Source organism: Lemur catta, chromosome 15, assembly GCF_020740605.2.
Source record: "Lemur catta isolate mLemCat1 chromosome 15, mLemCat1.pri, whole genome shotgun sequence".
NCBI classification, from domain to species: domain Eukaryota; kingdom Metazoa; phylum Chordata; class Mammalia; order Primates; family Lemuridae; genus Lemur; species Lemur catta.
Genome location: NC_059142.1, coordinates 6258297 through 6272507, shown reverse-complemented (window position 1 = coordinate 6272507; position 14211 = coordinate 6258297). Strand labels below are relative to the sequence as shown.

At 43.2% G+C, this 14211-nt stretch overlaps 1 protein-coding gene across 2 annotated transcripts in view; it reads left to right on the top strand.

Annotated features, from left to right (window-relative positions):
* Positions 1-1989: 1989 nt before the first annotated feature.
* Positions 1990-14211, top strand: part of SHMT1 (serine hydroxymethyltransferase 1) — a 28056-nt gene continuing 15834 nt past the window's right edge. Inside the window, exons 1-3 of one of the 2 annotated variants that reach the window (XM_045526913.1) lie at positions 1990-2134; positions 7530-7644; positions 8532-8677. In XM_045526913.1, coding sequence (XP_045382869.1) covers positions 7549-7644; positions 8532-8677 — 242 coding nt within the window. In that variant the 5' untranslated portion in view covers positions 1990-2134; positions 7530-7548. Of the gene's footprint in view, positions 2135-2799; positions 2867-7529; positions 7645-8531; positions 8678-14211 lie in introns of those variants that run through there. The other variant, XM_045526914.1, reaches the window with a different exon arrangement.

The window sequence follows — 14211 nt, the reverse complement described above, 5'->3', positions numbered from 1 at the left end:
TCCAATTCCTTGGTTGTTCCATGCCCAACTTTGTGGAGTTTCATCCTACATGTGCGCAGCTATGTATTCAGCAAACACTCAAAGGGACTCTGTGCAGATTTCCAGAGCTCATTTTCTGCACAACTTCCTCCTTTCTGGAATAATGTCCCACAGCTTCCAGCTGTCACAGACTTCCCAGCTCTCATGTCCACTTCTTCATCTCCCTGAGACCACCATCCTCGGTGTGAGCCCCCGTTCCTGCACCCACCATCCATCAGTAGCCTGGAAGCATCTAGCCAGGGATATTACAGGACTGAGCTGGCTTGTTTGCTTTCCTCCTACGTCCCAGTCCTATGCTGCTTCTTGTCTAATGTCTGCAAACAGTGATTTTATATGTCTTGTCTAGTTTTCTAGTTGCTTATCAAGTCAGGTTAAATCCAGTCCTTTCTACTATATCTGGATTGAAAGCAGAGGTCTGTTTCAAATTTTTAACATTCTGAGAATAATACTTTCACACGGTAACATGGAGAAGTGATTGCTGTGGACTTTTCAGTTTTTTTTCCTTTTTTTAAGTTTTTGCTGAATAGTGAAAAGAAAACACAAAGAGGCAGCCTTGTGTAAGGGATGAAACAAAGGACAGAATGGGCCAGTCATGCTTGCATGATTGCAGCCCACCCTCTCCCTGCTTGCTTGCCTCCCCCACCCCCACCACCCCCCACCACTGCAGGATTTGTCCAACTTCTTATGGATCCTGACTTTCTCGTTGTCTTTCCCTGAACTTGTCTGAATCTGTTTTGAATCCATGCATTAACTGTCATACTCGCCTCATTTTGTTTCAACATTTTGAAAATCGGCTGAATATTTTGAGAGGGGTACAAAGTGCTGAGGACTGACAGATTAGGGGCCCATCTTCTAGATGGGGAAGGTGAGACTCTGAGAAGGTGATCTACTGAAGATCACACTACTTGGTAGAGCAGGGGCATGTGCCTGGGCTCTTTCCCCTGTATCATTCAGCCCTTGATTTTTATTTCGTTATTTTTTAAAATTAATTAATTACTTTATTTCTGTATGTATTTATGTATTTTATGTCTGTATGTATCTATTTATGTATGTATGTATTTACTTATTTATTTTATTTTATTGTTTTAGACAGGGTCTCTCTCAGTTGCCCAGTCTGGAGTGGAGTGGTGCAATGATAACTCACTGTAGCCTGGAACTCCTAGACTCAAGGGATCCTCCTGCTTCAGCCTCCCTAGTAGCTGGAACTACAGGCGTGCGCCACCACGCCTGGCTAGTATTTTTTTTTTAATTTTTTAAAGATGGGGGGAGGGTCTTGCTATGTTGCCCAGGCTAGTCTCAAACTCCTGGCATCAAGCGATCCTCCTGCCTCAGCTTCTCAAAATGCTTAGATTACAGGCGTGAGCCCCCAGGCCAGCCACTATTTACAGCTAATATTTATTGAATCCTTATTACGTGCCAAACACAATGCTCAGTGTTTTAAATGTCTATTATTAATCCTCCTAACAGCCGTGCCAGGCAGATATAATTGTCTCCAATTCAGTGATGAGAAACGTGAAAGTCAAAAAGTGAAGTGACTGGTCTACTATTACATACCTGCTGCGGTTTGAACCCTCTTTTGTCCTACCGCTAACTGGAAGTAGGACCACGTTAAAGTTAAACTTAAGCAACAACATTCACCCATAATCCCACTGCCCAAGCGGCTTACCCGAGTCAAATGGGGCAGTCCCTCAGCGTGGTCCCGGAAATCCCCGCTGCCTCCCCACCAACCTGGCCCGCAGCCAAAGCCGGTCAGTCCTGGCTGTCCGTGTCCCCAGGTGAGCAGCTGCACCAGGCGAACTCTCCCCGGCGCGGGAGGAGCCAGCCCCGCCCCCCGCCCCGCGCAGCCAGCAGCGCCGGTGCGTTTGGGGGCGGGGCCCGCCTGATTGCACGCTGTGATTGGGCGCCTTCGGGGGCGGGGCCAGGCCGGGGGCGGTGAGCGGGGAGTGCAGAGAGTGGGCGCGAGCTGGCGCGCGCCAAGTTTGGGGTTCTGGGTTGCCGCGGTGGGTCACGCGGCTGGCGCGTGTCGGTTGTTCCCAGTGTCCGGGAGTCTGATGGGACTGAGGCGTCGCTAGCTGCGTTCACGGGGCCCTTTCCGGTAGGTGGCCGGCTTCGGTCCCGAGGCCTGTGCGTCTCCCGCCTTCGCTCGCTTTCCCCGCGCTCTGTGGAGCCGGAGTGACGGGAGAGGCGCCGGGTTGCGGCTGGGCTGAGGGTTGGGCTGCGGCCCGTTGCCAGGCACAGCCGGTGTCGTAGGAGTGGTGGCCTTGGCCCGGATGCGAAGGCTGACTGGATATAACTAACCGCTCTCCACGGAGCACCCTTCTCGTTGAGCATTTTCGTTTCAAGTACAGCCACTCGGCTCGCTCCGGCACAGCCGCAAGCCCAGTGCTAGCGTTTCCCCTGTTTGACAGAGGGGAAGGCGAGGCTGGGAGAGAGGAGCCGACTTAAGTGGCAGAGCCCTGCTTCTCCAAGCCCGCGCTCCTACCCGCTACACGTGTGGGGGCTCTACTTTTGGCGCGTGTTCCTGTGGGGGATGGGCTCTTCCGGTTGCTCGCAGTCTGTCACCCCCTGTCCTAGGGACAAACGTTGCATCGTAAAGTTCTTGGCCCTGTGCCTGTGCTTCAAGGTTCTAGAAGTTAAGTGACCCCTGGTCAGCTGAGGCCAGCACAGATGCTGTGCTTTCACTCGGCCGGTTGCTGGACTGGAAACACCAGTTTAGGTTCTTACCGAATCATATTTTAAATTTCTTACTTGAGGGAACATGCAACGGAGGTGGGTTATTGTGTTTTTATTTAGTGCAGTGTCCTGGGAAGAGGCCTTGCAACTAAAGGTAAACCAGAGTTCAGATTCTGGCTCTTAATTATTATATGACCTTAGACGAATTAGCTCTCTTAGCCTCAGTTTCCTCCTCAGTAAAGTTCTCTCCCTGTCGCCCAGGCTGGAGTGCAGTGGTCTGATCATAGCTCACTGCAGCCTTGAACTCCTGGCCTCAGACGATCCTCCCACTTCAGCCTCCCAAGTAGCTGGGACTACAGATGTCCGCCACCATGCCTGGCTAATTTTTTTTATTATTATTAATATTTTTTTTTTTAGAGACAGGATCTCTCTATATTGGCCAGGCTGGTCTCGAACTCCTGGAGTCAAGCAATTCCCAGGTTTCTCTGATAACAATAATTGCTAATTTTTTTTAATACTTTGGCACTATTCTGAGTGCTTTCTGCCTGATGTCTCGTTTTAACTCTCACATCTAGCTCCAGAACTCTCATTACCCCTGTGTTATATGTTAGGAGACTGAGACATAGAGCTGTCAGTAATTGGGGTGGTACATTAGTAAGTGGCAGAGCGGGATTTGAACCCAGAGCCTGTGCTGTCACCACCAGCCTTGCGGTAGTGAGCTTCAGCATGCACTTCTCCGGTGTGGCAGTGGGAGAATTGTAGGACTCTAGCTTGTCAGATATGCTGCTCTTTTACATGAGGAACGCTGATCTCCAATTAGGCTTTTCTAGTTGTTAGTTTCAAATTTCACAGATGGGTTGAGAAATAGGATAAGGTAGAGGTTTCTAGAAAACAGTTTGAAACTCATAAAATGTATAATGTCAAGGTAAAAACCTGTTCTGTGCTTTTGCTCTTATTCTTGGGCCTTTGAATCTCATCTCCTGTGACTTTGCTTTGTTCCCCAGACTTCAGGGACATGAGCCTGATTTCTGACTGAAATCTGAAGGAAGTCATGCTGCTTCTTATCTGGGGCTTTGCAGTTGGTGTTTGCTCTGCCCAGATTGCTCCTACCCCAGATCTCATATGCTTGGCTTCTATCCACTGTTCAGATTTCAGCTCAGGGGCTTTCCATGGCCCCTTCTAATGTAGCTCCCACCCACTTATTGTCCTCCTAGCAATTATCACTGCCTGAAATTATCCTGTATATTTTTTGTTTACTCGTTTAAGAGCAGGGCCTCTGTCTTATTAACTCCTTTATTCTTAGTGCCTAGCTCTCTGCCTGGGACATAGGAGTTGCTCAGTAAATGTTTGTTGAATGGATGAATTCATTGTAGGCTAATAGCAATGGAGTAGAGCTCGTAGATATCAAAAACTTCTCTTTGGGCCGGGCGCGGTGGCTCACGCCTGTAATCCTAGCACTCTGGGAGGCCGAGGCGGGAGGATCGCTTGAGGTCATAAGTTCGAGACCAGCCTGAGCGAGACCCCCGTCTCTACTAAAAATAGAAATAAAAATTATCTGGACAACTAAAAATATATATAGAAAAAATTAGCTGGGCATGGTGGCGCATGCCTGTAGTCCCAGCTACTCGGGAGGCTGAGGCAGTAGGATCGCTTAAGCCCAGGAGTTTGAGGTTGCTGTGAGCTAGGCTGACGCCACGGCACTCACTCTAGCCCGGGCAACAAAGTGAGACTCTGTCTCAAAAAAAAAAAAAAAAAAAAAACTTCTCTTTGTTCTTTTTCTTTTTTCCACCTCTAGTAAGGCCAAGGCGGCCGGGCACGGTGGCTCACGCCTGTAATCCTAGCACTCTGGGAGGCGGAGGCGGGAGGATCGCTTGAGCTCAGGAGTTCGAGACCAGCCTGAGCAAGGGCGAGACCCCATCTCTACTAAAAATAGAAAGAAATTATATGGACGACTAAAAATATATATGTAGAAAAAAATTAGCCAGGCATGGTAGCACATACCTGTAGTCCCAGCTAGTCGGGAGGCTGAGGCAGGAGGATCGCTTGAGCCAAGGAGCTTGAGGTTGCTGTGAGCTAGGCTGATGCCACGGCACTCTAGCCCGGGCAACAGAGCAAGACTCTGTCTCAAAAAATAATAATAATAATAAGGCCAAGGCAAAAATACTTATTTTTAATTAAACATGGAATTACCATATAACCCAGCAATTCCACTTCTGGGTGTATACCCCAAAGCAATTAAAAGCCAGGACTGCAACAGATATTTATATGCCAATGTTCATAACAGCATTATTCACAGTAGCCAAAAGATGAAAACAATCCAAATGTTCATCAATAAATGAATATATAAACAAAATGTGACATATACATACAATAGAATATCATTCAGCCTTGAAAAGGAATGAAATTCTGTCACATGGAAGACCTTTGAAAACATTATGCTAAGTGAAATAAGCCAGACACAAAAGGACAAATATTGTATGATTCCACTTACATGAGTGTGGAATCACTCAAGTACTTGAATAGTGAAATCCGTACAGAAAGAATAGTGGTTGCCAGGGGCTGGGCAGTGGGAGGAATGGGGAATTTGTTTACTGGGTACAGAATTTCAATTTGAGGTGTTGAAAAAGTTCTGGAGATAGAGGATGTGATGGTTACACAATGAGAATGTACTTAATGCCACTGAATTGTTTATTTTAAAATGGTTAAAATGGTAAATTTTAGGTTATATGTATTTTATCACAATCTAAAATAAAAAAAAAAAGAGAAGTTCAAGTTACTGTGCGTGTTTTCCAGCCAACCTCAAGAAAAGATGCTAAGTATGTATTCAGATTGGGGGCTTACTTGATCCTAAATAGTAACAGGATGCAAGGTAGAAGACCCTGCGTGGGTGGGTAATGAGAGCAGGGATGGTGCTGCTGGACCGAGAGGACAAGGACAGCCACACTGGCAGCTCTCACCAAGGGTTAGGAAGTAACTGTGGCTCAGAATCGGTATCTAGGATCAGAAAAGGGTTTGCAGTGAGGGCAAGAGGGCTACAAGCTGTTATGCTGAAGTGAAATCAGTCCTGGAGGAAGGTAGAGACTTAGAGCTGAACTGAATGCCTTTCACAGAATAATTGTAGATGTCCCCTCCTTAGAGAAGTTTTCCAAATGGACTTTTGTTATTTGGTGGTTAAGAAATATCCCGTCTGTGTTGCTGGCCACCTTTGAATCCTTTTAACTTTGAGTAATGTTTAAGAGAAGTTTTTCTCTGTGGTGTTGTAGGACCAGAGGGCCTGTTTTGGCCATGGCATGTTTTTATGGCTTTCCCACGTGCCCCTGCCAAGTGGGTGGATGTTGGCTTTTACACTCTGCTCTCACTCTCGAGACTGCTGAAGGACTCACTGTGGCCAGCCTTGCTGCCCGGGTCTGAGCAAGGTGCTGCTCCTGTGGCCGCAGAAGTGTCCCTGGCTTATGTTCCAATAATGGCTGCTTTGAAAGCTCCATTAGGAATTTCCTGGTTAAAGATTATTGATAGTTTCTTTATACTAGCTCTGCCAGTGATAAAGAAGGATTGCTGTGATTTAGGACTACTAGGCTGTTTGTTTTAATAGTTATGTGCTATAATTTGGCAAATTATACTGTCTGTGCACTCTTGGGAAATGGGCTCTTTCCTCATGATTGGCCCTTTTTCACTGTACACACCCTCTCCTCAAATAGGCCTCTTGTCCCTGCTACCTAAAAGGAGCCCCTCCCTGCCCTGCTGGCCCCCAACCCCCATTTTTTACCTCCGTTTGTCCTTGTACATTTCGTGCACGTTTTTGTTTGTTGCCTGTCTTACCCCCTCCTCCCCAGAGCATTTCCTACTTTTTTTTAAAGAGATGCTCTCCTGTAGTCCCAGCTAGCCTGTAGTCCCAGCTACTCGGGAGGCTGAGGAAGGAGGATCACTTGAGCCCAGGAGTTGGAGGATGGAATGAGCTATGAGATGCCACTGCACTACAGCTGGGGTGACAGAGTGAGACTCTGTCTCAAAAAAAAAAGTGGATTAAAATGAGATAACTTAAATTCAGTGCCTAGCAGAGGCCTTTCATACAGCAAAACTCTCATTTGCACTTTTCTGGAGCCTGAAGAAATGTATGTAGACTGAAGGAATAGGTGCTATATTGCTATACTTAAGTGGCTTTTTTTCTTTTTTAAGACTAATCAAGTGCAGTAGTGTTAAGTTGCTATTTATAAAATACTACTAGTGGTCATCCTGGAAAGATTATCCCAACTGCCTTTATCCTGTTCATTGTTACCTTGTGTATCAGTCCAGAAAAATCTTTTGAAAAGTTACTAAATAGAGAATTCTTACCATTTTATGAGAACCTACCAGTTTTCTGCTGGAGGAATTGTTTCAAGTCAGCAATTCATCTGTTCAGTCATTGGGCAGATATTACTTCTTCATGTATGGCTGTGCTTGGGTACTGTGGGTGATTTAAAAAAAGCAACAGTCCTTGCCTTCAAGGAACTTAGTTTAGTTGGGAGGATGAGCTGTACCCATGAAAAGTTTAGTTGAAAGAGGCCCTCAGAGGGAAGGGCCTGGGGGTAGGCAGGGTTGGAGAGAACAGGGTCAGTTCTCATTACTGATGAAGATGAGCTGACACTGAAGTTCAGAAAGGAACCAGAGGTTCCACATAGTGGAACAGAAATAGATTATGCTCGTGTTTACCAAGCAATTCTGAGGGAAAAGTTAAAAAAATGTGTTGGTAGTTTAGCAATTCAGGAGAACTAACAGGTTGTGATGAGCATTGACCAAATTTAATATTGGAAGCTACACATGGTTTTCCCATTTTTTAGGCACCTTTGAACCAGTGCAATGGCAACTCCAGTCAACGGGGCCCACAAGGATGCTGACCTGTGGTCCTCACATGATAAGATGTTGGCGCAGCCCCTCAAGGACAGCGACATTGAGGTGAGGTTTGTGGAGTCTTCACAAATATTTTATATTGGTGGCCTTTGTTTAAACCTCTTGTTCTAATCATAAATTAACTTTATTAGGGACAACCTTGCAATTAGTATAAGCATACTGGATTTAGAGGCAGTGGGTAAAAGTCCTTTGAGGGTAAATTTAAAGAATTTCTGAGTTTCTGCAAAGTGCAGAGCGCTGTGCTGTGTGCTCTAGAGGAAGTGGAGAAGGGGAAAGGTCACTGAGATTTGACCTTTTCCTTATAGTTCATAGGGACTGTATGTCTATCTAGACACCTGGAAGCACCTTTATTTATTTGTTTATTTTTATAACAGCTGTATTGAATTATCGTCTACTTACCATACAATTCAGTGGTTTTCAGTATGTTCATAATCAATTTTAGAACATTTTTATCCCCCCCAAAAGAAACCTGGACCCCACTAGCAGTCACCCCAAACTCCCCAACCCTGAGCAATCACTAATCTACTCTCTCTCTACTTTTTGCCAAAGTATATTTTTTTTAAGGAAGGAGGAGCAAGGGATAAGGTTCATGGAGGGATAAATGTGAAATATAGGGATAAAAATAACAGGATGGTGTAAAATAAAAATTATGTGGGATAAAGATAATTTTCTCTTAAATCATTTTGTTTTCCTTAATTCATTGACTTCTATTAGTTTTTTCCTAGATGCTAAAACCTTTGAAGAGGATTTGTTCTATTCTTTAAGCGTTATAAGACTCTTGTTAATTTGGTTATTTGAGTTATGGTCTGCTTTTGAGGGTACACTATGATTCTGTGATAGTGTCTTTTCTCTTTAGGAGGTTATGGCTTTGATCAGAGCAAAATTTTAAACTAAAATGTCCAAATGTCTAGTGTCTGTTTTCTTCTCATAAGGTTTACAACATCATTAAGAAGGAAAGTAACCGGCAGAGGGTCGGATTGGAGCTGATCGCCTCAGAGAATTTCACCAGCCGAGCAGTTTTGGAGGCCCTGGGCTCTTGCTTAAATAACAAATATTCTGAGGGGTACCCGGGCCAGAGGTATGTAAATGTCTTCAAAGGCCTGCTCCTGACTCAGTGTTGTGGAGTACTGAATCAGTGTAGAATCTAAACAATCTCAAAATTTCAGAAAACAGCCAGGTTCCCATATTTTAAAGTTGGGGAAGCTGAGACTCGCCCAAGTTCAGACTTCTCAGGGTTGCACACAGGTACCAGAGCTGGGACTGGAATCCACATATTCTGACACTGTGGTATAATAAGAAATAACTATTTGGTCTTTGTCCCTGGTTCTTGGCACAGAGCCCTAAAACCCTTGGAATCTACAGAGTAATTGGTATGTCTTTTTTTATTCATCACAAGTCCATTTCAACCACACCTGAGATTATACGAACCAGGTGACTCAGGGTGTGGCCCCTGGATAGCTTCAGCATAGAGTCTGGTCACCAGAATAACCAAACACATGATTAGAGGGTTAGAACTTTCAGCCACTCACCCTGACTGGGGAGGAGGGGGGACTTGAATGAGATTTAGAGAGCTCTGGAGAGGTCACTGTGTGACGAACACATTGGTATGCTGTGAAGGTGAGCACCCTGGGCTCTGCATTCCCCACTAGTACTTTGCCGTGGGCATCTGGTCCATCTGGGTGTTCCTGAGTTGTATCCTTTATGATAAACTGGTGATCATAAGGAGAGTATTTTCCTGAGTTCTGTGGGTTGTTATAATGAATTATTGAACCTGAGTGAGAGTTGTGGGAACTGCTGAATTTCTAGCCAAGTTGGACACAAGTGCAGGTAACCTGAGGGGGTCAATGGAGGCAGTCTGGTGGGACTGAACCTGTAACCTGTGGAGCTTGCGCTAACTCGGTAATTAGTGTCAGAATTGAATTCAATTGCTGGACACCCAGCTGGTGTCTGAGAATTGGCTTTGGATGTTGGAAAACAACCACACGCCCAGGCTGTCTCAAAGATTCCAACATCTCTAGTTGATCTTATTGAAGGTACTCTGATGGCTTCTGGGCTTTTTTCCTCACCCAGTGAATATAAGTTTTCCTATGTCTGCAAAGCGGTGAGGTAGGTGATTTCTGGCCCCCATGAGGTGTTCAAAATGTCAGTGTATTTATGTCTGCAGGGTACCCATTAATCACTAGTAGCATTTCTTCTCTGTGAGTTCTGTCCAGATGAGAATAGACATGGATGAGGGGTATTCATCGCTTGTAGGGGAAGTTGATTTGAAGAACGTGGGTTGGACTCCAGACCAAAATCAGGCTTCTGAATCTTGTCCAGAACTGAGTTTCCATCCACAGTCAGAGGTACAGCAGCTGGGACACTTTCCCTGTGCACTTACTGAATATTATCAATGCTAAGCACGCATTTTTTTCACATTTTAACATTTCTGAAACTGAGATAAATCCGATTGGTGGAGAGTTATAATTTGATTGAAAATCCTTTTTTATTTCTCAGCAATTAATAAAGTAATAGTGATTGTATAATGGAGAGCATCTTAAAGTGATAAAGTGCTGGGTTCTAGGCACTGGGCTGAATATGATCACATGCATCCGCTGTTTTTATTTCTTCTACAGCTTTACTGTGCAGTCATCATTATCACCTCCCTTTCAAAGATAAGGACTTAGGTAGGCGAAAGAGTCAGCTCCAGGTTACACGGCTGGGTCTGGCCGGGCAGTGTCTGGCTGCACACACAAGGTCTTTCCAGTGTCCAAACATCTGGGTCAGTTTGAGGCAAGCAGGGCACTAGAGCCTCACTGTGACCATGAAGCACCAGTGTTTGCTGCCCTGGAAGATGGTTCATTGCTAAGACCCCTTGCAGCCCTGGCAGCCCATAATTCTGTCATTCCTAGGCATGGGCTCTCCTTCAACCTGGTGGAGACCACACCCTCTTTGGTCACAGAGTTGGAAATTTAAGGCTGCAAGGGACCTTTGAGGTAATTTAGTGAAACCCCTTTTTGATTTTAAGACTCATTCTGTGATTTTTTTAATTATTTAGCTGAACCAAATAAGACTGGCACTAAAAACTTAAATAGAGATATAGGTGATTAAGTCATTTATTCAAGTTATAGGACTCTTAAAAGTTATTACTGATTTTCATTATCATATTAATAATGTGAATTTATCTTTTGGAACATTATTAATGGCCAAAGTTAATATTTGCAAACAATATTGATTTAAGATTAATGACTTTGCCTGATATGAACCTAGAAACAAAGGTCTGTGTTTTTGGTTTTTTTGTTTCTTTTGAGATAGTCTTGCTCTGTTACTCCGGCTAGAGTGCAGTGGCATCATCATAGCTCACTGCAACCTCAAACTCCTGGGTTCAAGTGATCCTCCTGCCTCAGCCTCCCCAGTAGCTGGGACTACAGGCACAGGCTACCACACCCAGCTAAGTTTTCTATTTTTAGTAGAGACAGGGTCTTGCTCTTGCTCAGGCTGGTCTTGAACTCCTGACCTCAAGGGATCCTCCCACCTCAGCCTTCCAGAGTGTGAGCCACTGCACCTGGCCTGTTCTTTAATTTTTATAACTTCTAAATTATTATTATTATTTTTGAGACAGGGTCTTGCTCTGTTGCCTGGGCTAAAGTACAATGGTGTCATCATAGCTCACTGCAACCTCCAATGCCTGGGTTTAAGCAGTCCTCCTGCCTGAGCCTCCCAGAGTAGCTGGGACTACAGGCATGTGCTGCCATGCCTGGTGTTATTTTTTTTATTTTTTAATAATAGTTTTGAGGCCGGGAATGGTGGCTCACGCCTGTAATCCTAGCACTCTGGGTGGCCGAGGCGGGTGGATTGTTTGAGCTCAGGAGTTCGAGACTAGCCTGAGCAAGAACAAGACCCCATCTCTACTAAAAATAGAAAGAAATTATATGGACATCTAAAAATATATATAGAAAAACTTAGCCGGGCATGGTGGCACATGCCTGTAGTCCCAGCTACTCGGGAGGCTGAGGCAGGAGGATCGTTTGAGCCCAGGAGTTTGAGGTTGCTGTGAGCTAGGCTGACACCATGGCAGTCTAGCCTGGGCAACAGAGTGAGACTCTGTCTCAAAAAAAAATATATATATAATAATAATAATAATAATTTTGAGATATAAGTCATGTACTGTATAATTAACTCATATAAAATGTACAATTCAATACAAACTCTCTCTTACTGTGGTATTAATAAAATAAAAATATACATAACATAAAATTTGCTATTATAACCATTTTTCAGTGTACAACTCAGTGGCATTACATATGTTCACATTGATGTGCAATCATCCATTTCCAGAACTTTTCATCTTGCAGAAATGAAACTGTACACACTTAACTCCCTGCCAATAAGCATATGAAAAGATGCTTAACATCACTAATCATTAGAGAACTGCAAATCAAAACCACAATGAGATATCACCTCACACCCATTAGGATGGCCACTATTATTAAGGTTATTAAGTGTGGACTGTCCGATTTCCTTAAGTACTAAGTTTGACAGTTGATATCTCTGGTATTTTACTTTGACACTTCTTGTTTTATTTTAATTATGAAGGTACGTCCTCGTTCTTTCAAATGCATGTTTTGGCTTGTGATTATCGTTTGGATTTTTTAGAGCAGTTTTTGTAAAACCATGGAGAATTCAAAAATTCGTGTTATTTTTTAATGTGAATTCCGTCGTGGAACCAATGTAACATAGACAGCTGGAAATATCAATAAAGTCTTTGGGAAGGATGTGGCTAATGAACGCACAGTGCATTGATGGTTTGAGAAATTCCCTTCTGGTGATTTTAATCTTCAAAATGAGCCACGTGGGTGACCTGAGGTGGATAATGGTGAACTGAAAGCTGTAGTGGAAGCAAATCCATCTCAACTTATGCATGAATTAGCAGCAAGGTTTGACATTACTATTCCAACAATATTGGACCATTTGAAACAAATTGGCAAAGTAAAGAAGCTGGATAGATGGGTTTCATGTGAATTAAACAAGCATCAGTAGAGAAATTATCTCGAAGTTTGTTTTTCTTTGCTGTCATGACATAAAGACGAACCATTTCTACATATTATTGTTACGTGTGATGAAAAATGGATTATTTTTGAGAATCCCAAGTGTTTGGCACAATGGTTGGATAAAGACGAAGTGCTGAAACACAGTCCAAAACCAAATATTCATCAAAAAAAGCTAACGGTGTGTGTTTGGTGGTCCAGCGCTGGTATTATCCACTACAGCTTCATGAAACCTGGTCAGTCCATTACAGTGGATGACTACTGCAACCAATTGAACGAAATGATAAGGATGCTTGAGATTAAGTAGCAGATTGGTCAATAGAGTCAGGCCAATCATCTTGCAAGACCACATGTCACAAAAAACAATGCTGCTCAAACAGAAGCTAGACTTGGAAAGTCTCCATCATCCACCGTATTCACCAGACCTTGCACCAACTGACTACTAATGCTTCCAGGCTTTGGATCACTTCTTGCAAGGAAAAATATTCAATTCTCAACAAGTTGTGGAAAGTGCCTTTCTTGATTTCATTGCTACTCACTCTCCAGGCTTCTTTGCTGCTGGCATAAACAAGCTACCATTAAGATGGCAAAACTGTGTCGATAGTTTAGGACATACTTTGATTAATTGTACTGCTTCTTGTTTGAGATATAATAAACTAAACTTTTGATTTAAAATCAGACATTTCATATTTAATGACCTAATAAAATAGAAAATTCTGGGCAGTGATTTTTTGGATATGACCCCAAAAACAAACAAACAAATGAGATTACATCAAGCTAAAAAGCTTCTGTACAGCAAAGGAAACAAAAGTGAAGAAACAACCTACAGAATGACAGAAAATATTTGCAAATCACACATCTGATACGGGGTTAATGTCCAAAGTATACAAGGAACTCAAAAAACTATAGCAAGAAAACAACTAGATTAAAGAATGGGTAGAGGAATAGACACTTCTCAAAAGAAGACATTCACTTAGCCAATAGGTATATGAAAAATATTCAACATCAGTAATCATCAGGGAAATGCAAATTAAAACCACAGTGAAAAAGAAATATCACAATGAGATAATACCTCATACTTGTTAAGAGTGTTATCACAAAGGAAAAAGATAAAATGTGTTTGCAAGGATGTGGAAAAATTGGAACTCTTGTGCACTGTTGGTAGGAATGTAAAATGTTGCAGCCACTATGGAAAATAATATCATGGTTCCTCAAAAGTTAAAAATAGAATTACCATATGACACAGCAATTCCACTTCTGGGCGTATATCCAAAAGAATTGAAAATGGAGTCTTGAAAAGAGATTTGCACACCCATGTTTGTTGCAGCGTTATTCACAATAGCCAAGAGATAGAAGCAACCCCAATATCCATTGACAGATAATAGATAAACAAAATGTGGTATATACATATAACAGAATATTACTCAGCCTTAAAAAAAATCCTGTCACATGCTACAACTGTGAATGAACCTTAAGGACATTATGCTAAGTGAAATAAGCGTGTCACAAAAAGCCAAATGCTACATGATTCCACTTATATAAGATATTTAAAGTAGTCAGACTCTTAGAAATAGCTGGGGGAAGG